General features: G+C 33.6%; 1 protein-coding gene across 15 annotated transcripts in view; it reads right to left on the bottom strand.

Moving 5' to 3' along the window:
• Positions 1-27,206, bottom strand: part of CCDC91 (coiled-coil domain containing 91) — a 334,936-nt gene that overhangs the window by 234,253 nt on the left and 73,477 nt on the right. For 12 of the 15 annotated variants that reach the window (XM_081061004.1, XM_081061007.1, XM_081061005.1 and 9 more), the window contains exon 2: positions 1,183-1,225. In XM_081061004.1, the coding sequence (XP_080917130.1) occupies positions 1,183-1,212 (30 nt within the window). In that variant the 5' untranslated portion in view covers positions 1,213-1,225. Of the gene's footprint in view, positions 1-1,182; positions 1,226-23,878; positions 24,067-27,206 lie in introns of those variants that run through there. The other 3 variants (XM_081061003.1, XM_081060993.1, XM_081061006.1) reach the window with 2 other exon arrangements.

The following is a 27,206-nucleotide window of genomic DNA, read 5'->3' as shown; positions in this document are numbered from 1 at the left end:
ATTTTTTTATTTAAACATTCACCATATTTTTGATCACACCTCACATACTAAGTTTTAATCTTCAAATCACTGACAACTTCTAAATAACAGACTAACATTATATCTGAAATATATACTTTCCTCAAAATAGAAGGAATTTAAACAAAATTTTAAATGTTATACTTCAGTAACATAAACAAGATTCAATCACCCAACAAAACCCAAAATATAAAAGGAAATATAGAAAAAAATACAAATGTGCTCAACAAAAAACAATTTTAGATGAAATGCAGAAAATGGGTGTAATATTCTAAATATGTCCATATTGACAGAATTAAAGATCAACAGAAGAGAAAATAATCCTAACCTAAAAAACAACAACTCATACCACTCTTGATGCTATTCAGAACACTGAATATACACATAATATCTTATATCTCCTATTAATGTCATTAATTACACTATTTTTAACACTGTCCTTTTACCAAATTCCAAACTAAATTAAAATCTTACTGAAAAATCACTTGATGGTAGTTACAGGATTTGAGCTCAGGCATCCTGACTCCTAATCCAGAGATTTTCCTGCAAGACTATACTGGCTCCATAAAAATAACAGGGTTACAAAATATTTCAATAAAATGAACACTCACTGAAAAGGATTAAGGAAAAGGCAGGGCTTCTTCAGCTAACAATTTCCACTTACAAAATATCCAACTCAAACCTGAGAGAATAATCTAACAACACAAACATACTAATTAGCTCTATAAGCCACCAAAAGGCTATGTAGTTCACAGACTAAATGAACTCATTACAGGTGTAAACAAGAAAATATATGACAGAGCTTCAATTCTCATCTCTCATCTCTGAAGTATTTCCTAATTGACATGAATCCCAACAAAATCATCTGCTGACAATTTTTAAAACCTCTTCTTTAGTGCTTCCACTAGTAGCACTTAATTACCTTAATTTAAACCATTCCTATGGGCATGACCAAATGTTCAATAATAAGAAATCAGTTTAACTCTCAGAGAGGATATATTTTAATTTTCCTTGATTTCATTTTTTTATTCCAGTTACATTCAAAATGATAAGAAAAAGATCATGCACGCCAATGATAAATAATACATTTTCAAAACAGTATACTCCATTATAAAAAAGTTAAAACAATTACATAAGCAAACTAAGGTAAACAATAGCACGTACCTCAAAACCACCAAAATCATCATCATCCATTCTTCAATTACACCTGAAAAATAACAGAAGACATTGAAACAAGCCCACACACACAGTCATTTATGTCAAACCAATCTGACTCAAATGTATATACATTTTGATTTATAAATTAAAACAATTTTATTTGGATTTTCGAAAAACCTTTTTTAACTATGTGTGTATACATTTTTAACTCAAAAAGACTGATTTTTGTTGGCAAAATTAGCCATTCTGGAAAAATTAGCAATTTCTGTGACTTTTCAGCAACCATGTATTTTGCCATTTTATGTTGAGACGCCAGGAGTGGAAAAATATTCTTTTACATTTTAATTTGCTTTTCCCAAATTGGCGCTAGGGCTCAATTCAATAATGCTTCCTGCTTTTTGCATCTATTCCTCAGTTGTCTGGCAACATCAGCACAAACTCCAGCTAAGAACAGGACTGTGGTGAATTTTTGGAAATCTGTGCCCCACCACAAAGGTTCTTCCCTTGGTTTCATGGCCGAGGTTGATTTAGATTTTCAAAATTGATCAGCATTTTTGAGCTGTGGCCACAACTTCTGGAGCATTTTGATATGTGTATTTTTAGCTGAAACTGCTTTGCACTTTTGGAAAAATGTGGAGCAAGTTACTAGACTGATCAAGATAAATCAAGTCATGTATTCATGAGAAACCAGGGAAGAGAAAAACACAAGCGAATATCCAGAATTCCTCTCCTCTTTACCTTTAAATTATGTAAGAGACACAAGCAGTAGGACAACACATGCTTTATTTTGTCCTAAACATGTGTCATAAAAATAAAAAGAGAAACGCCTGAGTGTCTGGGCTTTAAAAAAAAAAAAAAAAAGACACTTATCTAACAAACCAGGAAAGAACTAAAAAAACCTGGAAAAGTAAAACAAGTAATAGGGAGTATACACTACAATGAAACATCAGTTTACAATATAATTGTGAATCAGTAGCTGTAATACTCTAGTGAATAATAACTGATTTCCTTCTTTATATTTCAAAAGTGAACATATCCAGATATTAATAACAATTTCTATGATTCAGTAATACAAGATAGACGATTACAGGAAAACAATCTTCTCCAACTTTAAAAAATAAGTAAATAAATAAATAAATAAAACAGCTAAACAAATAAAACCTCATGTTAAGCAACAATTCTAAAGGCATTTTGCTTTAAGTGATAAGGCAGTAGTCATCAATAGCCGTGCTTTGCCTTCTCACCGAAATTAATACTAATGCCTTCAAAAATAAAGAAAAATAAATAGTAAAAAACAATCTCAAGAATTGTTTTGCTTTAATAAGCAAATAAAATTTATTTTCACAGAAACTCAGTAGGTAATGACACTAAAAGAAATTTATGTAGAAAAAAATACATTGTAAAAAATAAGGACATTAAATTAACCAGAATATGACACCAGTATTGTCACCATTACCCACATCTTAAAACTCTGTTGAAAAAATTTTTTAAAGATGTACTTCTCCAAAAATCAAAACTAAGCAAGTCATCCACATACTCCACTTAAAAATATAAACCAGACTTTCAAAAACTTTTGATGGTGGTTAGTTTGAAACGGAATTCACATTAATTTTGTGTTGCAAGTGAATAGAAATCTGTATGTGATTACATTTTTTCATGAAGAAATTAGGAAAGAAGAGTGATATGGATACTGAGAATTAACCAAGTTAAACTATAAACACCAAGTTTGTCTTTTCCACATGTTTCCCGCAAATCTCAGGAGACAATTAAAAAATATTTTTAGCATCTATGAACACTATACCCAAATAATATGGTTTCAAAAGAATGGAATTTTTAGAGTAATGCTTCTATGTGTTTTCATAAGTCATATCCCAATAAATTATTTGCAAGGTGCCAGAAAATTTGAAAACAAAAACAAATATTCATGCCTAACAATCATTTTAGCTTTGTTTGCATAATGAACCAAAAACCATCAGTTTCCTAAGTACTGATTTAGCTCTACAAAAGAACTTATTAGTGACCACTGATGTTTTCCATACTTCAGCAACTTTTACATATTAAAATGCAGATGACAGTTTTGCTCTACTTTAGTTTCAAAGAAATATTCATACATTCTTAAAGACAAATGTGTCTTGAGTTTCTTAAAATACAGTACTAGAAATATAAACATTATTTAAAGCAATAACCTTTCTCTGAATAACTTAGTTTTAAGTCCTGAAACAGTTTGTTTCCTTCTAAACATTTTAAAGATCAGGAAGAAAAAGTTACAGCACTGATTTGTAAAAATCAATTTTACAAAATACAAACACTAAAAATTAGTTTTTAAAAGGAAATATTACAGGTGTAGGCTTCTTTATGGATTTAGCCTTTCTAATACATTTAAAACATTAGTTTATCTAAAGTGCATTTATAAACAATTAGAATATTTCTAATACTTGACATCATATCACATTACACTAGAAATATAATAACAAAACCAACTATATGTCATCTAAGTTATAGAATTCTGAACATGGGCAAGAAAAATTGACAGAGCATGTAGTTCTTTCTTCTATGTCCTGGAAGGAGGAAAAATGTAGACTTTGTTACAATTAGGTATCTAGAAAGATTTCATAATATCTAGGTTTAACAATTGATAATTGTTAAACAAATGCCTTCTTTATATCTGAATTTAATCTCTTTTGTTGCACAATTATATTAATTCCCTCCTTTACTATCCTCAGTATTTAATATATTGCTAACATTTTTTAAAAAGCAACATGTAGACAAAATTTAATGTAACAAATTTTTATTAAGTAACACTATAGAAGATGATTCAAGGTCCTCAAGGAGTTATGGTCAAGTGTGGGAAAGGCACAGTGCACAAACACAGTAATGTGAAATATAAAAGAGCTTTATGATGACGAAAATATGTCCACGGTGGGAGGAAAGATTTTCAGAAGGTGATAAACCTAGTTGGAGCATCATGAAAAGCTTCAGGTAGGAGACATTTGAGATCTATTTCAACAAACCTAACAGAGAATTTTAAATGGCACATTAAGATCATGCCATTTATTCAAGTCTTCTTAAAAGATAGCAAAAGCCTCTTCTTAAAAGATAGCAAAGATTTGTTTTGATTATTTGCTTCCTCATAAACACAGGGTCAAAGGGAATGTGAAATGAGCAAACTGAAGAAGTCTTTAAAGCAAATACAAGGAAGATGAATCTTAAACTACCCGTGGGGAAAATGAGAATCAATTACATTTACATCATAAAATCCACACAAGGCTAAGAAATGGGGGGCACTGCAAGTTAGGTAAAGGCAAGATTCAAAATAAGAGTCACAAATATTTCCCAAGATCCCCTCCCGGAATCTGCACAAATGGGCAACTTACAGTTCCTTGTCACAGCAGAAGACTGAAGGTGTATTCCCTGCACAAAGTAAAGCCGAAGGACGGTATATTAAAAGACGCTGAGACAGACGGACTAAGTCAAAGTTGTATCAAACTTTGAGATAAGCTGAGACCCATTCATTCCCCAGGTCCTCTCTCGCCAGTTGGCAAGACTAAACTGCCAGGGGCTGGGCTTCACCCTCTACAAAGAAAGAACTCACTCAAATAACACTACTTGGCTGTGCACAGAATTTCTAATTCACTCCTGATTTCAGTAAGAAGCAGACAGTACAAAGGTTAATAGAAGATACAATGGAATCAGGCTACCTGTACTGAAATTCTAGTTCTGCCACTTACCAACTGAGTTATACTGGGCAAGCTACTAAATATTTTGCACCTCAGTTTCCTCATCTGTGAAACAAAGATGATGATAATAGTAATAACAATGATAATACATAAAAATGGTAACTAACTCCTAAACTCGTTGTGATTAAGTAAGTTAAAATAGATGAAGCACTTAGAATAGTATCTGACACATCCTAAACATTATGTAAATGTTTCCTTCTTTATTATTAGTGCTTCACTCTCATATATGAGCAGATTGCCAAAGACAATCAATGAATTAAATATCTAATACGAAAAATCAAGACCAAGGGGAAAAAAAAAGAAATAATGGAAGAAACAGAGACTGCATAAGATAGAAAATACTCAAAAAATAAATAAAAACTACAACTAATACGTTCAGAGAGTTAACAGAAGATAACATACCCATGAAGTAAGAGCAGGAAGCCCTAATTTGGGTGTGTGGTCGAAGGAGGAGTGTACAACAAGACTAAGGTCTTGAAAATAAAAATGATAATTATAGAAATGAAAAAATGCGGATAGAAAATGAAGCTGAAGAAATCGCTTTTAAAAAATAAAGAAGAAAAGAGAACTGACTCCGGGTGGCGAACACAATGTGATATATATATTTGATGTATTACAGAATTGCACACCTGAAACCTATATAACTTTACTAACAATTGTCACCCCAATGAACTTTTATTTATATATACACACACACACACACACACACACACACATACATATATATATATGTATATGTATATATATATATATATATATATATATATATATATATATGTATATGTATATGTATATATAAAATAAAAAGAACTGGACAGAGTAAAACCATACCAAAATTACCATATCCAGTCTAGAATAGGCACTATCTAATTATGAGGAATTTTACAAAGATAAAACAGACAAAAGGAAAAAAGTCATCAGCAAAATAATTCAAGAAAATTTTCTAAAATCAAAGGACATGATTTTCAGATGTAATGGATCCTCTAGTATGCAAGAAAATAAAAAGCAAAAAAAACACATTAAATCACACTAGGGACAAAGGGAAGATCCTACAAACTTCCAGAGAGAAAAAATAGGTTTCATAAAAAGGATAAAGAATATGTATAATGGTATTAGAATTCACAACATATTGGAAGGTGAAAAACAATGGAGCAAAGCTTTTTAAATTGTGAGGGGCAATGATTTGCAAGATAGAATTATATAATCAGCCAAACCAACAAATAATTAAATTGAGGAAAGAATAAAGTTATATTCACACCTTCAAAATCTCAAAAAATATATATTTCCTAAACACTCTTTCTTAAAAAGCTATGGAGTAAAGCAAGGGAATAAGACACAAGGAAGACATGAGATTAAGAAATAGGAGATCCACCATAGACAAAATAAAGAGGCAACCGACTGAATGGGAGAAGATTTTTGCAAACAGTGCCTCCGATAGGGGGCTAATATCCAAATTATACAAGGAACTCATGAAACCCAACAACAAAAAAACAAACAACCCAATTGAAAAATGGGCAGAGGACCTGAAGAGACATTTCTCCAAAGAGGACATACAAATGGCAAATAGACATATGAAAAAATGCTCAACATCACTAATGTTCAGAGAAGTGCAAATAAAAATCACAATGAGATATCACCTCACCCCAGTCAGAATGGCTATCATCAACAAGACAAATAGTAACAAGTGTTGGAGAGGCTGTGGAGAAAATGGAACCCTCATACACTGTTGGTGGGAATGCGGACTGGTGCAGCCGCTATGGAAGGCAGTGTGGGGGTTCCTCAAAAAATTACGAATAGCATTACCATATGACCCAGCAATCCCTCTCCTGGGTATCTACCCAAAAAATCTGAAAACATTTATACATAAAGACACGTGTGCTCCAATGTTCATTTCAGCTTTGTTTACAGTGGCCAAGACGTGGAAACAACCATAATGTCCTTCGATAGATGAATCGATAAAGAAGTTGTGGTATATATATACAATGGAATACTATTCGGCGGTAAGAAAAGATGATATAGGAACATTTGTGACAACATGGATGGATTTTGAGAGTATGATGCTAAGCGAAATAAGTCAGACAGAAATAGCAAAGAACCATATGATTTCACTGATACGTGGTATATAAACCAAAAACAACAAGAGAACAAGACAAACAAATGAGAAACAAAAACTCATAGACACAGACTTTAGTTTAGTGGTTACCAGAGGGTAAGGGGGGTGGAGGGGTGGGAGATGAGGATAAGGGGGATAAAATATATGGTGATGGAAGGAGAACTGACTCTGGGTGGTGAACACACAATGGGATTTATAGATGATGTAATACAGAATTGTACACCTGAAATCTATGTAATTTTACTAACAATTGTCACCCCAATAAATTTAAATAAATAAATAAATAAATAGGAGATCCAACTAATGTGAAAAGGAAAGAAATTCTCCCAGAATAATGGTGGAGTTCCCAAACTACCAATGCAGCAAGAATAGAAAGCAACCAGTCTACAGTGGAACATATCAGAAAGCTCGGGGGAAATGTACTCAAATAAATGAAATCAATAGACTATCTCATGTTTTACCATCATGAGAGTAATTTTAAACAACTACGGGAAAATTTAGGGTTTTCTAATTAGTGATTAGAAAATTAACCAAATGAAAACAGAGAGAAAATATATAGACAGAACAAGTAAACATTTTATACTATATTTCTCAGCTGTGAATAGTAATTAAATAGTCATAATAATGTAAACAATGAATAACTAATTGCACGAAAATTATAACCATTTTGGGAAGGTAAGAGAAAGATGAAAAATATGGTATGGGATAGAGGGGGTCATAAAAGACATCTAAAGACTCATCTTCCATATTGGAAAGCTGACAGGTACGAAACTGAAAAAGCAAGAAGTAGCATAATAAACATGTTATTTCGAGATATACTGGTAAACACTGATAAGTCAGTTATGCGTGCTAACCATCTTGCCTTTAGAAAGCAAAAAATGGAGAGGCTAGGAAAAAAGGGAGGTACAGAAGATGGCCTGTGTCATATGAAGTCTTTTACAACTTTAAACTTCGGGCATACATAACTTATTTTAATGATTCTATCGAAAACATTATGGCACAATGAGCCAACAACCTATTAGTTCCATCAAAATACATTGAAAAAAAAGTCTAGAAAAATTTTGTTTGTTTTTTATAAAACTAACTATGAAAGGCTTAAAGGCTTTAACTTAGCATTAACCAGTGAATAAATTAAAATTTTTCAAGGTAATATTCTTTATAACATTTTCCCGCATGACAAGTATTTATACAAAATGTAAAAGTGCATCTCAGACATCAAAGTTGCTCAAAACAAAGTGAGAAAAAGTGTCCATCAGAGAAAAAGACACTTAGATAACTGACTTCAAAAACCAGAATCTCCAGAGATCACCCAGATTATTCAATCATTCCAAAGTGCCCTACTTGTTAACACTTAGTATTTAACTCAATCTCTATCCCATCTGGAAAACTACAGGCTAACCAACATCCTCAAAATCAAATATTTTTCCATTTGATCATGTTTCATGCCATGTTTCCTAGAAGCAATAGACAAGGGATTCTTTTCTGACTTTCCTGAGCAAACAAACATAAATAGGTAAGAGGAAGCGGAACAAAGGAAATACACACACACACACACACACACACACACATCCCTTAGTTAAGGTTAGAAACTAGAACAGCCTTTAAGACGTAACTAACTGCAAGAGTCTAATCATGTAAGACCAGAATTTCAGGTTTATCTGTTCAAAGAAATTGTTTATTAAATTTCTATAAGCTCTTCTGAGGTAGAGTAAGGACCAACTCCTTAACCTTTTTTTCTACTCCCTAGCACCTGAACTGAGCAGTTTCTAGCACAAAGTTGGGGCTCAAAGAATATTTTTGAATCAATGCTTTTGGAACAAATGACTGAATGAAAGCAAATGAGTTGCTAATAGTTCCCACATGACTTCTCTCCCCTCTTATTTTTCCAGGAAAAAACGCATTGGACCTTGAACAGTAGAAGACCATGTTGCTAGCACTAAAACAACTGTACCCATATTAAGGCATCAGCTTGAAGGCCCTTATCTTAAAAGAAATTGCAGCACTACACTCCACTCTCTTGAGATCCAACTATTGGGGCTAATGATAATTTTGAAACTTTCTATATGAAGCTGAATTAAAGAACTATTGCTATACAATAAATACTACTGCCAATGACAAAATATTATGACAACTTAAAAATAACAGATATATGTATTGCTTTCTGAAGAATTTTCTATTCATAAATGATCATATAGCACTAATAATTCTAATAACTAAACAATTTCCTTTATATAATCTCTACCTATACTATCAATTAAGCTTTTTGTCTTTACCAGTCTTCACTGAAAAAATTTGCATGTCCCAGCAGATGAGAACAAAAACAAAGAAACAAAAAAAAAAGAAAAAAGAAAACACAGCAAAGCACTTAAGACTCTCCAAAACCCTTATATACTTTCCCAACCTCTGGCTAATTCTTCTACCACCTCCAACTCCTTAATGGAAATCTTTCCCTCAGCTGAAGAACCTCTGGTCTTATCTTATTATCATCTCCTTCAAAGAATGTATTCACTTTCATAATCTTAATGCTATGCCCAAATTTTCCAGAATTAACCACCTCACTGGGGCCAGTGATATATTCCCAACAAAATAATGACTATTTTTATATGGCTATCCTGTTGTCAACTAAACATGCTCACTGTAGGAACTGCACTTTTCCTATCTGGCAAAATCTCAACCCTCAATGAATGATAGGGGGTTGATATCATCTTTCCCCCAAAATAAGACCTAACCAGAAATGATTTTTCAGGATGACATCTCCTGTACATAAGCCCTAAAGCTTTTGGAGCAAAACTTAATATAAGACCCAGTCTTATTTTCGGGGAAACATGGTATATCACCTCTTCTTGCACTTTAAAAGAGAACACAGGCCTTCTCTGGGTAGAAGGAAATTAGGTTGAGGAAATAACTATAGTCACTTTCTCTACCTTCTGTACTTCTTTCCAAGAGAAAAATAGTAATGGTGAGAGCAGGATATCCATAGGTTCTCTGTGGGGTGAGATTAATATATAGAGGTTAGCGTGCATGCCCAGTACAAGCTCCTTGGAGTCCTCACTGGGAACTGTGTGCACATATATTCTTCTGCTAGTCCAGCTCTCATAAGAGAATCTTAGGAGAGAAAAACTTCATTTTCTTAGCATGGAGATGTGTTTTAGCTTGTGACTGGATGAGTGAATTTAATTCAGTAGAGAACTTGTGGGAGACTTCATTTCGGCCTTAGTCCAAACCACATTTACATTAAATCTTTAACAATAGAGTCATTTTTCTAATTCCTATGACTCTTGTTTCTATTTCTCAATTAATTCAGAATCTGCAGTGGTTACCAGGCAACTGATAATGGCTCCCCCAAAGAATCACCAACAATATACAATTATCTGTCTTTTGCTAAGTACTATCAGAGAATTCACTGTAAAAATTTGTTTCCCATTTTCAACTGGATTCACAGGGCTGCCTACCACACCCACTTTTTTCTAGTTAAGACTTTCATTCTCCAGAAAACTGTAAAGATTCTCAACTCTCCCCAGACTTCCAACCTTTCTATTCCTATCAGTAATCAAAGAACATTACCAAGCCTCCAGCTAACATAAAAAATAGAAGGCATTTTAAGAGAAGTCCCTTAACTTTCTACCAACACTATATACTGGGGGTGCCAAAAAAATGTATACACGTGGACACTTTGGTCAACGTTGCTCAAGCAGTAGTTCGCCATAATCAGAAGTGTCTGGATGCTGATGGTAACCACCTTGAACACCTCTTGTAATTGCAGAAGTCAAACGTGACTTGTATTCATCTTTTGTTATAGCAATATATTGAGTATTACAATTTTAATATTTTTTTCATTTCTTAAAATGTGTATACATTTTTTTGGCACACTGGGTAGTTACCAGCATCTGTACTCAGCTATTCCACATTATTCTTCTCACAAAGAAAAAGGGATCTCTCTCTTACTTAAAGCTAATTCCTTCATCTGTGCTCTCAGAGACCTGGCTCTCTCAATTGTTCCCTCTCTTAAATATTCAACTTTCTCCTCTTATTTGGCTCCTTCCTATTAACACTGAAACAGGCTCCAGGTCTTACATGTTAAAAATGATGTATTATAGAATGGTGCACTTGACACCCCATTAAACTTTAATTAAAAAGAAAAGAAAAAAAAAGAATGGTACACTTAAAACCTATACAATTTTACTAACCAATGTCACCCCAATGAATTTAATAAAACTTGAAAAATAAATTTTTTAATTAAAAAATAAAAACGAAACAAAACAAAAACAAAAGCAAAACCATCTCAACTATACATTCTTCTCCAACCACAGCCCTCTCCCTTTCACAACTCAACTTCATAAATGCTCTATTCTTACAGCCCAAGCCTGCAACCAATTACCTCCTTTTCACTAAATGAAAGAGACACTTTCAATTCCTTGTCTTATTTGAACACTAACAGCATTTGACCAGTCCTTCCTTTTCAAAACACTCTCACCTCATAGTTTGCAAGACAACCATACTTCTTTCCTCTTTCCTCCTATTTCTGACTTCTTCTTCCGAAGCTCCCTTGCAGGACCTTCTACCTACTCTTTAAACGTTGGTGTCCTAAGCACTTCATCCTAGCCCTTCTTGTTATCTCACTTCAAATACACTCCTTGGAGTACCTCAATCTCTCCTTTGTATTCATTTACAGACATACACTAAGGAATCTTGAGTTCAGATCCATCTCCTGAGCTACAGATCCCAACAGACAACTGAATACTTTTTCTTTCAATCTAACAGGCAACTCAAATTCAATACAACCAAAACTGATCTCAATATACCTCCCATGAACCTCAAATTTACTCTTTCTCTGGGCTTCCTTTGCCCAGTGATTGGTACTACCATCTACAACATAGTTGGCCAAGACAAAAACCAGGAGTCACCTTTGCCTCCTTCCTTTCTCTCTCTCTCTCACTCCCTACGTCCAATCAATCAGCAAATCCTATGTCCTAAATACCTCTAGACTCCATCTACTCCACTCAATCCCTAATACCTTCACCCTAGTTAAGACCACCATTACCTTCTTCTGGATTATTTATAGCGTCAGCCTCTAAAATCATTCTCTGCTTCTAGCTTGCTTTCTACTCCTCTCTCCACTCCACTACCCAAGTGATCCTTCTAAATACCCGTCTATTTAAAACCTTTCAATAGCTCTTTATCATCTTATGCATTAAGTCAAATTTCTTAACACAAATTTATGGACCTTTGTAACCTAATTACTGCTACCATCTTCATCTCTAGCACATCCGTATTCTGTGATCATACAGGGATTTGTATCTGAACATGACTCTGACCAAAGCACCACACTTCCTTTGACCAGTTTCTTCATACGTAAAATGAACAGGTTGATGACTTCTAAGACATTGCCTTATAAAATCCTCTAAGTATATTATTCTATGACTAAAATCAAATGCCTTTCTTCTTCATAAAGAGCTCTAAACTCTAAAACTATCATCGTGTCAATCTCCACTCCAAATCTTTCAAAACAATAATAACAAATCCATGTCTCTATGAGAAACAAGCTTTGGAGCCTGGCATGTCAGCAAAATAAGCATGAAGACAAAGTTGTGAATTGCATTGGCACAAATGATGAAAAGTAAAAATACGTCCTCTGAAAATCCTATAATTATAGCCAATATTAAGACACTCTATACAACAAACAATAGAAAAAAGTGTTAGATAACAACACAGTAAAACCAGTGTTGACATCATAAAGTGCAGATGATCACCAATTTTAAATAATAAAGTGTTTCATAATCTTCATGGTTTTTTATGCTTTAATCCATATTCTTTTCTATTTATAGTGAAGTCTCATTTACCTGGACAGACATATCTAATAATCTAATCTGTCTAGAACATGGCTATTATGGTACAACAAGCACAAAATTCTTGAGTACACGAGAGTGAAATCATAAACTCAATATCTCAGTGTTCAAATACTTTAATCACAGACAGCTTTAAACCCTTGTTGAAAAGTTGTTTACTCTTCTATTAGATAATTGGAGGCCCCCAAGTCCTCTCTGACTTCATCTGTAACTCACCTGACTCACTTTATTTTAGCTACATAGCATCCTTACCAGTCATACTCTACCCTCAAGACATCTGATTGTTTGTTTGTTTGTTTGTTTGTTTGTTTAATAAAATTAGCATACAAATGGAAACCCACCACTCAGCTGAAAACTGAAGATCCTAACAATAAATTACATATAATGCCTCCCTGTTTCTCCCTAGACTCACAATCCTGAATTTATTTTTCATCATCCCCTTGCTTTCAAATTAATGAAGTTTTATTTACCACTACTACCAAAAAGCATATTATTTTTATTTTAGCTACTTTTAAACGATATCCCATGATGTGTAAATTTGGGGGCTTCAATTTGCACATAAAATTATGTAAATATTATTTTAGCTACCATTCATTCTTTTGACTTTAATACACCACAGTTTATTCAATCATTTTCCTATCAAAAGACATTTGGTTAGCTTACAATATTTTGAGAACAGAACTGCTCTGAACATTCTCCAGCATATGTACTTTTGCATATACACAGAATTTCTCTTAGGTATATGCCTACAAGTAAAATTACTGGGTTGTAAAGTTTGTCTATGTTTAACTTCACAGGATAATGAAAAACTATTTTCCAAAATGGTTGTACAAATTGTACTTGCAAAAGCAATGTATAAAAGTATTGTGAATCTTCATGCTTTCCACAACTTGGTTTTAAGTGGTATCTCACTGTGTACTTAATTGGATTTTCCCAATCATTAATGAAATTTAAATCTCTTATGATTAATCACATATAGTCCCTCTTTTGTGAAACACGTATTTTTATCTCTCGTTATATTTCTACTGTGTTGTCTGTGCTTTTTGACTTGTATGATTTTTTAATATTCTTGATATTATTGTCAGCTGTGTATATTGTAAACATCCTCTAGTTTATACCCCGTCTACTCACTTACTTTAGGTAGCTTTTGATGAACAAATGTTGTTAATTTAATGTTAATTATATCAATCTATTTCGTTCATAATAATTTACCAGTTTTTAGTCTTATTTTAAAAATCCTGCCCTATTTCTAGGTTTCAAAGACATACACCAATACTGTCTACACAAAAAAAAAAAGTTAAAATTTTAGTTTTGACATTTTAAGTATTAGGTTGGTGCAAAGATAATTGCAATTTTTGCAACTATTTTTCAACTTTTAAACCGCAACTACTTTTGCACCAACCTAGTACTTAACCCATCTGCAGTTTAATTTTTGTATACAGTAGAGGCAGAGATCCAATCTTTTTTGTCAATATGGATTTTTTCCAATTTCATTTACTGAATTCTAACTTCTTTTCTTACTAATCTGATATGCTATCTTACTCATATACCAAAGTTCTATGAACGTGTGGATCTGTTTCTGGCTATACAACTATTTCAGTAAAAATGAAATCTTTATGATATTTTAAGCCATCCTGTCCACAAACATGGTATATGTGATGACTAAGATACACCATGGTTCAGTCTTTTTTTTATTGCCTATTAATGAAGTCTTACAATTTCCCTAAAGAAGTCTTGCATATCTCCTGCTACGTTTATTCCTAGATGCTAATATATTCTATGATACTATTTTAATGCCTTCTTTTAAATTACATTTTCTAGTTATTTGTTGCTATTGTATAACAATGCAATTGACTTCTGCATATTAATCTTACATCCATTCACCTTGGCTAAACTCTTATATCTTATAACTCATATATAATATTTTGATTATGTATGTAAATTATCACATTGCCTCCAGATAACAACAGTTTTATTTCTCCTTTTCCAATTTCCAATTCTTATACCTTTAATTCCCTTTTCTTCTCTTCAAGCACTGGCTATGCCCTCCAATACAATGCTCCGTAGAAGAGGAAATATGGTGATTATATTTTTCAAAGATAGTATCAAAAATATTGCCCAACCACACATTCTAAGAATGCATCACTGTATTCCTCCCAATGAATTGCAGAGTCTCTGATCTCTCCGCTTGAGCCTGTATGGGGACTTTACATTACGACTTCCACAACAAGTACAGCAGGAGTAACACTGTGTGACTCCCCACTTAGGTCATAAAAATGTAATGCACTTCTGCCTTGTACTCTTGTATTGCTTCTTGCCACGATGTGAGAAAAGCCAAACCAGCCCACTTAGCGAGGCCACCTGGAGAAGTCACATGTAAAGTTTCCCACTGATGGCCTGCGTTCCCAGGCAGCAGCTGGAATCCAATCGCCAGATATATGAACGAAGATACTTCCAGATGATCCCAGCCCGTAGTCATCAAGTCACCTCCAGTGTTCAAGTCATCCCAGTGAGGCATTAGAAAAGGTGGAACAGTAACAAACTGTGCAAGTTCCTGATCCTCCAAAAGCATAAAAGAACAGTTGATTTATGCCATTAAGTTTGGGATGATTTGTTATGTAGTAACAATAAAACGGGTTATAACAACAATGCCTATGTCATTCCTGTTTTTAAAGGTAATGATTTTAGTATTTTCCTGTTGTAAAAGATGTATGCTAACCATTGATTATCGGTGGGTTGTTTGTTTCTTTAAGCATCCCATCAGGTTAAAGAACATCTGCCTTTTCCTAACTTACTAGGCATTCATATTATGAATTTACCTGGATTATAAAATGCTTTTTTTGGTAACTATTGAAATGACAATATGATTTTTCTCTTTTAGTCTTTTAATGTCATCATTTACATTTATGGATCATATAAGTAAACCATCCTTGCATACCTGAAATAAACCCAACTTGGTAATAGTGTTTGTCTTGTTTTGCAATGTTGGTTACAATTTGCTAATATCTTGTTTCATATTTATACATATACATTCATGAGTGAAATACATCTGTATTTTTCATTTTCTGTAATGTCTTTACCTATTTTAGATATTAGGGTTATGTAGTACTTTCTGAACTAGCTGGGAAAATGTCCTTTTTCTATTAATTAAGAGATTGCATCAGATTGGAATAAATAAACTGTTTAAAATTTGGGTAGAAACTTGCTCAGCAAATCATCTGAGCTTGTTGTTTTCTTTGTGGGAAGATTCAATTTCTTATAATTATAGGATGAATCAGACTTTTAATTTCTCCCCCAGTTTTTGTTAAGTAATATTTTTCTAAAAATGTGTCTATTTCTTCTAAAGTTTAAAAAAATAGTTGGCATATAGTTGCTAACAGTATTGTCATAATTTTTTATTGTGGTAAAATAAATATAACAAAAATTACCATTTTAACCATTTTTTAAGTGTACAGTTCAGTGGTATTAAGTAGATCCATATTGTTATGCAATTACCACCTTCCATCTCCAGAACTCTTTTCATCTTGCAAAACTGAAACTGTACCCATTACACAATAATTCTCCATTCTCCCTTCTCCCAATCCCTGAATGGCTCCATTAAACCACCTTTCTACCAAAAAAATATAAAAATAACTTTTTCCCTTAGGTCTCTGCAAGCAAAAGATTATTACTGGTCGTTTTTTCTTTCTTTAACGATTTTTTTATTTTGTTTTCATGAAGAGTGGGGATATAGGAGGCAGTTTGATATTAAGTTATATTACATTGTTACCCTAATTCGCATTTTCTACTAGTGAGTTTGAACAGTTTATATGTTACTGGCCATTTGGATTTGCTTCTTCAAATCTTTTGCTCATTTTCTTATACTGCTGTTTGCTCCCTTTTTGTCAAAATCTAAGCAGTTATTTCATATAACAGATATCAACTTTGTCCTTCTTCATTGCAAATATTTTTACCTACTCACTATTTCTATAGTATATTTTCTCATTCAAAAGTTAAGCTTCATACAGTCAAATATATCTTTCTTTCTTTATAGATTGTAATTTATAATGATGGTGTAGGTCTCCTGCACCCCAAGAATACACATATGTAATCACCTACATTTAGTGCAGATTTTTTTATTATTAAGTCTTTCCATGTGGAATTTACTTTAGTCTATTGTGTAAGATAGGGATCCAATTTTATTTCCCTCGAAATGGATATCCAGATGTGCCAGAACTATTTACTAAATAATCCAACCTCATTATCCTGAACTGAAACAGAAAACATAAAGATGAGCCTGGAGAATCTTATGGTGTCAGAAAGTAAGTACTAAAACACACAAACACACAAACACACACACACACACACACCACAACACAAAGTGATGAGGATAAGTCAAAGAAAGCCAACTGGAAGAGCTCCCATTGGTCAAAGCTTGCCCAATTTGAGTAATAAAAAGAGTAGTATTAGATTGGAACTCAAAGTATAAAATAAATATCCATAAAGTCAATACTGATATAAAGAAATGCCTGAATAAATAAGAGATAGACACATCTTCCATGTAGAAAAATTTCAAATAATTTATGTAGTCACCCCACCATCAAGGAAATAGAGTGTAACTCCATTTTTTTTTTGCTTGTGTTTTTCTTTTTTTTTTTTTTAGTGAGGCAAAATATACATCAACTAAAAGTGTGTAAGAACAATAATCTTAAGTCTCCCAATTCCACTTTCTTTAAAGAACAGTATGGAAAGAGAGGAAAGAGAATAATTTTAAAGCAGAAATATCTGACAAACACTATTTCAGCCAGATGATTAAGGTTCAACATCAACAGTGGTTAAGTCAGATTGACAGTATGTGTCCTTAATATGAAATGATGAAAATAGCACTGTGGTCATCCCCAAAAAACCCATAATTCCAGTCTAATCATGAGAAAAATTTCAGACAAATCCCAATTGAATGACAATCTACAAAATATCTGACCAATACTCTTCAAAACTATCAATGACATCAAAAACAAACAAAGTTTAAGAAACCATCATAGCCAAGAGGAGACTAAGGGGACGTAACCAGTAAATTTAACATGGTATCATGGACAGGATTCTAGAATAAAAGAAGAATAGGCAAAAGCTACGGAAATTTGAATAAATTATAGACTTTAGTTAACAATTATGTATTAATATTGCTTCATGAATTGTGACAAATGTATCATATTAATGTAAAATGTTAATAATATGGGAAAATGGGTCTGGGGTATACAGGAACTCTCTGTACTATCTTCCCCAAAGTCAAAATAACCATGAAAGGTAAACATTTCAAATCGATTCAGGACATAGAGGCAGCCACAACAGCACAACTAAAGACACTCAAGAAAGAGGACTTCCAGAAATGCTTTAGAAAGTGGCAAGAACGATGGGATAAGTATATTTGAAGCAAGTAGTATTTTAAGGGGGATTAACGGCAATGTGTCTTTTACTGTAATACATATTTTAATTTAAATATTCACCATAGTTTTGTATCATACCTCATGTCTCAAAAAAGACTGAGATAGTATTTATAATAAATAAAAAAAACCAAAACCATTACATTGAGCAAAGTAAGCCAGTCAAAAGGGCACATTTTGTATAATTTCAGTTATATGAAGTTCAAGAACGGATAAAACTAATCTGTGTAATAGAAAGTAGAAGAGTAGATCAGGGAAAGGTATAAAGTGGTGGGTATGGAGAGAGACTGACTGCAAGTGGAACTAAAAAACTTTCTAGGGAAATGCAAATGTTTTGTATCTTGATTGGAGTATAGTTACACAGTTCATATTTATCAGAACTCAACAAACTATATGCCTCCAATCTGTACATTTCAATACATGCAAATTACATATTAATTTTTTTAATGTGGAGGGTGGGGGGAAAGAACTAAAGATTATTAGTCTAGAAATTAATTTATAAGTATTATCGCCTGAAACAAAATTATGACATTTTTTTAACCACCAGAATTATTATACAGAGCAGCTTATTGAAAAGTGAATTGCTAGTTGGTAACAAAACAAGGATACCCTACAATTTCTGACTAGTCAATCATAAGGGTTTTAAAGGTGAATAAAGTATCACCATTCTTGCTTACTTAAACTAAAACAACAAGCTACCTAAAAGAAAGACTACAAGAAAGCTTTCCTCAGGTTAGCCCTGTTTTTCCATCTGCCTAATTCTTCCCCTCTGATTCAAGTCAATCCAATTGAATTCAACCAACCTATTATTCTTACTCTAAGTTATTATGTGAGGAACTAAATATAACAAAATATAAAGATGAATATATAGTAATCTCTGCCCTCAAGGCATTTATAAACTAATAGATGGTATTACACAAGTAGATAACAGCTACAAGAAAAGACTTAGTGGGACCTGCAATGTTCAAATGAAACCCTGTGCAATTCAGACCAATATTTTGAAAGGTGAAATTTTTTAAGTAAGGCAAAAAGCAGTAAGTGGTTCATGCTCTAGCCTTATTCCCCAGTCTTCCCTTTTTATTACCAATGCAGGAAAATTCCATAAATATCTCTGTGTTTCCAAGAAATTTCAGAATGCAAATACAAAGGGTCTCCTGTAGTTTTGTAAATAAAAGATAGAAAATTCATGATTATAATTCTACGAGTGGGTAAGTAAAAGACTCCACCATATTTCTAATAAAGGATATTCAATATGATTCTAACCATTGACCATCAATGTTCCTGGCAATCTGTGGAAAATCACAGATTTCAGACTTTTCTGGAGTGAATTACTCTGCTTTAAAATCTGAAACTCTAAAATTAGAATTATGAAGTGACAGAAAACATCACAATCTGAATTCTACTTACACAAAACCACATGTTTGCAATGCCAAGTTCCGAATTTACAGCTGGGAAAATCACCATTGAAGATAGCTGGGTCTGGATCAGATTCGCTTAACATAAAACCAGATGTAGACCTCAAATTACAAGTGACATCTCCAGCCAGTCATATAAATAAGAATAATGCAAGCTGAAAGACAATAAATTCACCTAGAGCTTTCTAAATTTGGCCACCCTAATAGTACTACAACGTTCCTTCCTAAAATTCTCAAATATTTTTTTTTAAAAAGGAAAAAAACACACACATATCTTCATTTAAGTATTATACAATTAAAAATCTAAAATTACTCATTTCAATTCTTCTAGGGAAAGTCCTTTAAACGAATTAAGATATTCTAGATCTTGAAATACACCTGCTATTTAAAAAGCATAAAGTAAATAAAACCAACAACACTGTTAGGACATCAAGTCTTGGCATGTCATCTCAGAACTCTTCCCCAGAAAACTTGTGACAAAGTGAACAGGAACAAGCTGTACTAAGAATGTACAAAGATATTTCTTTAGTTGTGTGCTTAATTGGCTACTGATTTCCCACTAAGTTAACAAAACCAAATGTAAGTCAACAGTAGTCTGTCTGCAACTATAAAATCACTTTACATTATTTGGCTTTAGAAGTTTCTACCCTATGGAAAGTCCATTTAAAATTTTACCTGGCACACACAAGCTGAAATATTTTGTTTGCCATTGGAAGCCACACCAGATTCCAACCCACAGAGACAAGATTTCCAGTTTATTTCTCACAACCCACATGTACAAAACCCAAAATTACAACACAGAAATGCGTTGTTAAAAAATTCTGTAATAATAGTAAAGCAAAGTAGTTCACCATAGAGCTTTATTTCTGGGGAATTTTTTAAAGCCTCTAGTATCCATAATATACAACATTTCAACATCTAAATTAAGTACTCAAACACACAAAGCTCACCTTGGAACTCTAATGTAAGAAAGATTCCTTTCTAGGTTAGAAATCAAACCTAACCTAGCTCAAGCACTATAAATTGAATTAATAAGGCACGATTTCTTAAAAAGAAATTTCTTAAAAAGAACATGATATCAAATACAGTTATTGCACAGTTTATTAACAGTGTACCTCATATTCAATTCTTTATGAAAATTAGTTCGTGTTTCTTTACAGGCATCTATTCCATGTGACTTGATGAAGTAAGATTGTCACTTAGCATCACATATTACTGATATGCTGTAACTGCATCATTTCAGAATCAAAATATAGTACCAAGTTTAGTCATGATAGTGATATCAATATGAGTTAGTATTATGTCTATTTATTGTTATACAGAATTCAAATATGCAACCCTCACTACCATATGACATCAAAGTTTTTAATACCACCAAACACCAATTAGCAAAAATAACACTCAAAAATGCTACTCAGAATATCTAGAAGATGAAACTATATCTAGAATATCTAGAAGATGAAACTATATTTTCAGTTATGCAGAGACATATGGAAACCCCTTTTGCTTTCAACTTAAGAAACGCTTTCTAAAGTACACTGGCCAATTTCCCTGCTTTAGGAAATGAAGTTCCGAGAGTCCCCAGATGACATATATCCTTTACACATTAACAGCTATTCAGGTAATGGAATGTATATATTCATAGGATGCCCTGAGACATCCATCTTCTCTTTCCACCCTCACCAATACCATGCAATGTTAAACTACTACATGCTATTAAAGATTTATTTAATAGAAGAATGAAGAGAAATTGAAAACACTACAAAAGTTTAGTCTAGATTAAAAAGTCAACTAAGATAAAAAAAACAATAGGTATCTTCAAGTATGTAAAACGGAACTCTTAGCTAACAAAATGAAACACTCTTGATCCACAAAGCCTATGGTAAGTGCCATCTCTTCATTTTGCCAGCGCAACACCCTTCTTTCCAAACTTCTAGACATACGGGTAGGCAATTAACCCAAGCTGAGTTAAATAAAATAACACATGTCTCAGACATAATAATTAGACCTAAGGATAGGAAACTGACTCCATCTGGGTCAATCAATCTTTACTTGTGATGTTTCCAACCAGAGAAAGAAAAGGGAAAGCCCCCCCTTTTTTTTTCTGATTGCAAAACTCTCCTAATCCAGTGAATTCGGAATCCAACTGCCTTATCTTAGCTTCCTTAGCATGCAAGTTCAGTCCCACTTTAGAAATTTTGCCTGAGCTATTCCTGATATCTGCATGACTGGCTATTTCTTGTGATTCCAATCTCTGCTTTAATGTCCCCTCTAGACAAAGGCTTTCTTAAGCAGCCACTTAATCACTGTCACATCGCCTTATTTTACTTCTCTGTATAGCACTTAGGACTTTATATTTCTTTTTAGTACTCACTGCTGTATCTCCAACACCTAGAACAGTGAGTGCCTGGCACAGACTATACATTCCATTCATAATTTGTTGAATAAATAAGTGAAATCTGTGAAGAAATGAGCCCACAGCCAGCAGACATCGTCCTAGCCCCAAGGAGAAGTTTGTCTGGACAAGTGAGGCCATTAAGGAAAGAGAAAAAAAGAAAAACAAAGTAGAACTCCTAGAGGCATCTGAATCTCTTCAGTCATCTCAAAGATAGGTCCCAATCCTGCAATATTACAGTTTGATTACATATATCAGAAATCATCAGAATGTGAGAATACTACATACTTGTATAAAATACAATACATGTATTTGTATTATCCTTCACAAATGTACTATATTTGTACTAAAAAAAGTACTATATTTGTGTCTGTTTTATAATGTGTATAATATATTATTATAGTCATACATATACACAATGTACAGGTAAATATGCCCATACTGGATGGATAACTGATACCTGATAGATTCAAAGTCTGGAGACTATCAATGTTAATGAACACATTTCTTTTTCATAAGCTGCAGTGTTTCAGGTTTCTCTCATTTCTAACCAAGAGACTTCTGAAATGTACTTAACATATATTTAGTACTCAAATACTCGTAAAATGCTGAATGCACAGACTAATACTTTATGGCTGCAGAGAAGAGCCAAATGAAAACTAAAGGTAGACAGGTTTCAAATCTACATAAAAATAACTTTCTAAAGTTTAGACCTATCCAAAAGCTATCACTACCTCTCTAACTATAAATTTCCTACTACTGGACAGGTTCAAGTAGAAGCCTGATGACTATTAGTAAAAAGGATATTAAACATGATTTTGCTCTTGTAAGGCAATCTATGTAACAAAAATTAACTAAGTGATACTATTAGGCTTTGATGCAAACGTAATTGCAGTTTTTGCATTGTTGAAATTTGATGTTTGATATTGGAATACATTCTTAAACAAGTGTGGTTATGTCATTTTAAATGAGTATTTCTCGCTTTATGTTTTTTTTGCTGATGACTTATTACTTGCTGTTTATTTTATATGTATTTTAGACAATGGAAATAATATTAGACAAAAAGCAAATCTGAGCGATTTTCTTATTTGAGTTCAAAATGGGTTGTAAAGCAGCAGAGACAATTCACATCAACAACACATTTGGCCCAGGAACTGCTAACGAACATACAGTGCAGTCAGTGGTGATTCAAGTTCTGCAAAGGAGACAAGAGCCTTGAAGATGAGGAGCATAGTGGCCGGGCATTGGAAGTTGACAAGGACCAATTGAGAGCAATTATCGAAGCTGATCCTCTTACAACTACTAAAGGAGAAGTTGCCGAAGAACTCAATGTCGACATTCTACCATTGTTCAGCATTTGAAGCAAACTGGAAAGGTGAAAAAGCTCGATAAGTGGGTGCCTCATGAGCTGACCAAAATCAAAACAATCGTCATTTTGAAGTGTCAAAATGCAACAGCAACAAACCATTTCTCCATTGGATTGTAACATGAGACAAAATGTGGATTTTATCTGACAACCAGTGACGACCAGCTCAGTAGTTAGACCAAGAAGAAGCTCTAAAGCACTTCCCAAAGCCAAACTTGCACCAAAAAAAAAGGTCAGGGTCACTGTTTGGTGGTCTGCTGCTGGTCTTATCCACTGCAGCTTTCTGAATCCCGGCGAAAACATTGCATCTGAAAAGTATGCTCAGCAAATCGATGAGATACACCAAAAACTGCAATGCCTGCAGCCAGCCTTGTCAACAGAAAGGGCCCAATTCTTCTCCACAACAATACCTGACCGCAGGTCGCACAACTGATGCTTCAAAAGTTGAACGAATTGGGCGACGAAGTTCTGCCTCATCTGCCATATTCACCTGACCTCTCACCAATGGACTACCACTTCTTCAAGGCATCTTGACAACTTTTTGCATGGAAAATGCTTCCACAACCAGCAGGATGCAGAAAATGCTTTCCAAGAGTTCCTGGAATCCCGAAGCACAGATTGTTATACTACAGTAATAAACAAACCTATTTCTCATTAAAAAATGTTTTTATTGTAATGATTCCTATTTTGATTAAAAATGATGTGTTTGAGTCTAGTTATGATGATTTAAACACACGGTTCAAAACTGCAATTACTTTTGCACCAACCTAATAAGTGCTAACAATGTAATGATAAACTAAGTTTAGTCCTTGTCCCCTTGGAGGTCACAATTTAACAGACAAAAAAGACAGACTTGCAATGGTGGTGACTAACTCTGCATAGGAAGGAATATTTAAGTTGAAGATTGAGGAATAAGTAAAAGCTAGTTTTCGTGTTAGGCAATAAAGATGAGGGCATTCCCGACAAAGGAACAAGTGAGAAAGGACAGGTTTCATACTATATGCTGCATGGAAAACATAAAATGCAAGAAATAAGGGGGATTGTTGAATGATAAGGTGCCTATGGGTGAGAGAATAACCACAAATGAAGGTGTGGATAAGTGGCTAGGAGCTAAATGATGAAGAACCATGCTAAGGAGTTTGGAAGGAGTCATAAAATAATAAAGACAACTATCTTTTACAGCAAACTGCTTTGCACCAGACACATACCTAAACTCTTAAGACACACTCTCACTTTTAATCCTCAGAAGATCCCTATCATTATATCCACACTTTTTAAATAAAGAAACTTAGGCTGGAGAGAAGCCAAGTAATTTGCCTAAAATCACAGTTAAATTAGTGTCAGAAACAGAACTCATTGAAGGATTCCGAGAAGGGGTGTAAGATAAGGAGTACTGAGAATAAGCTCTGTGTATTTTAGAAAAATGGCATCATACACATGGATAATGGTGTAGAAGTAGAAGACTAGTTTTAGGGAAATGTCACGGACGAATATAATCTAAATGAAAGCTACTGAGGGAGTGGGAATAAAGGAGAGGAAAACTAAAGGATTTCACAGGTATCTAGCTTGAACAAGCAGGTGGAAAAGTCAGTTTAGGTAGAAGACATAAAGCACGAAATGAAGGAAATGAAGTGTAAATGGATTAGTTTAAGCTTGGGCAATACAGACACATTTAGTTTGAGGTTTTAATAAAAGACAGATCAAAGGGAAAAGTACAATAGGAAGTTGACTAGAAAGAGCTCTTTCTGAAAGAGAGGTGGGAAGACTTACTAGGATAAACGTATTTAGAAATCAATACACATACAGCAATTTAAAAATTAGTTAAAGCAAAGTAAAAAATAAATATTCATGAATCCCTACTGATATAAATGATTAAATGAATGAATGAATGAATAAATGGGATGAATGAATAAATTTTCCATGAAGAAGAATGGCAAACAATATATAGATACTCCACCTTCAAGGAGGTGGAACTTCCCACTCCTTAAGTATGGGTTGCACATAGTGCCTTCCTCCCAACGGTACAATATGCAAAGGGGTAAAAAGAAGAATAACTTCAAAGCAGAAAGGCCTGACAAAAACAACCTCAGCCAAATGAGCCAGGTCAACATCAACAATAAGTCATGTTGATAGTATGTCCCCTTGACATGACATGGTGAAACTGGTGCTTTAACTCTGTGGTTTCCCTCCCCAAAACCCGTAACTCCATTCTAAACATGAGAAAAACATCAGACTAACCCCAACGGAGGGACAGTCAATAAAATACCTAATCGGTACTCCTCAAAACAAACTGTGAAGATCATAAAACAAAGTTAAAAAACCATCACAGCCATGAGGAATGTAAGAACATATGACCAGTAAATGTAATATGGTATCCTGTATGAGAGTCTGGAATAAAAAAAAAAAAGATAGTAGATAAAAACTAGGGAAATATGAATAAAGTATGGGCTTTAGTTAATAATTACATATGGATCATGGTTCATTAATTTGAACAAATGTACCATACTAATAAAATATATTAATAACAGAAAAACTGGCTGTGGGGAATATGAGAACTCTCTGTACTGTCTTCACAATTTTTCTGTAAGTCTAAAACTATTCTAAATAATAAAGCTTTTTTTATTATTAGGCCAAGAAGTATAACAAAGAAGACCATTACTATTCAATTGCTAGGTAGAAGAAAATGTCAGTAAAAGAAATTTAAAAGGAATGAGCATAAATGTATATAGAATGATGCCCAAGAAATCATAAGGAAAAAGTGTACAAGGATCGAATATAGGTGGAATATAATAGAAATCAAAGAAGATAAGAAATAAATAAATGGATTTAAGAGGTAAAAGAAATTAAAAGTTTCGTGGAGCTGCAAGGTTGAAAGGTAAATTACAGTGGTTTATGATGACTTATGAGCCATATTTTATGATTCTTAGTCACAAATCTCTTAAAAGATTCTCCTAGTTTCAAATCTATTGAAAGTCTTCCCTCTTGAATTCACATCAATTTGGTTGCCAAAATCTAACTTCTTTTGAATCTTCTTTCACAGTGTAAAGTACTGGGAGCTGCATCAGATAACGTACTTTCATCTGGAAGTAACAGAGAATTCCCAAAGAACTGGCTTAAACAACAATGCAATGCATAACCACTATCTCATTTAACAAGAAGTTTACGTTAGAACAGGCACTAAGTACTGCAACTCTGAGCTTCAGAAATTCTCCCTAATTCCCTTGGATCTGACCTCCTATGTATAGCTTCAACAGGCTGGAAGCAAGATAATCAAAATAGTTTGAGATTGTGATTTGCCTATCTTTGGAACCTGTCACTAGCAAAGAAAGGGAATACCACTTAGATTTACCAGAATCAATCTTGGAGCTAGGATTGAGGACCCCTTTCCCTGCGTCATGTGAAGGAGGGTTGGATGCCGAAACAAAACAGGTTCTGTTATAAAGGCAGACAGGACAGGAGCGATGCTAATAGGCGATCAACACTAGGTAACACAGGAGGTTCTGATTTGCAGGTTCCTAGCTCTGGGGAAGTTTTAAAAACTACTGAAATACAAAGAAGAAAAGGCTTGAACAAAATAAGCACCAATATCCTTCCTCAAATAACCAAGTGACAACCTCAGAGATGATCAGTGCTGTTTTACACTGATCAGGACAAGACAGAAATTGTGATATGAATGTGTAAGGTTATCACTCAAATGTATATCACAAAAATAAAATGTATTTGGGTATTTTAAAACCA

Source organism: Rhinolophus hipposideros, assembly GCF_964194185.1.
Source record: "Rhinolophus hipposideros genome assembly, chromosome: 9".
NCBI lineage: Eukaryota > Metazoa > Chordata > Mammalia > Chiroptera > Rhinolophidae > Rhinolophus > Rhinolophus hipposideros.
The sequence above is the reverse complement of the archived record's forward strand: the minus strand, read 5'-3'. Positions and strand labels throughout refer to the sequence as shown.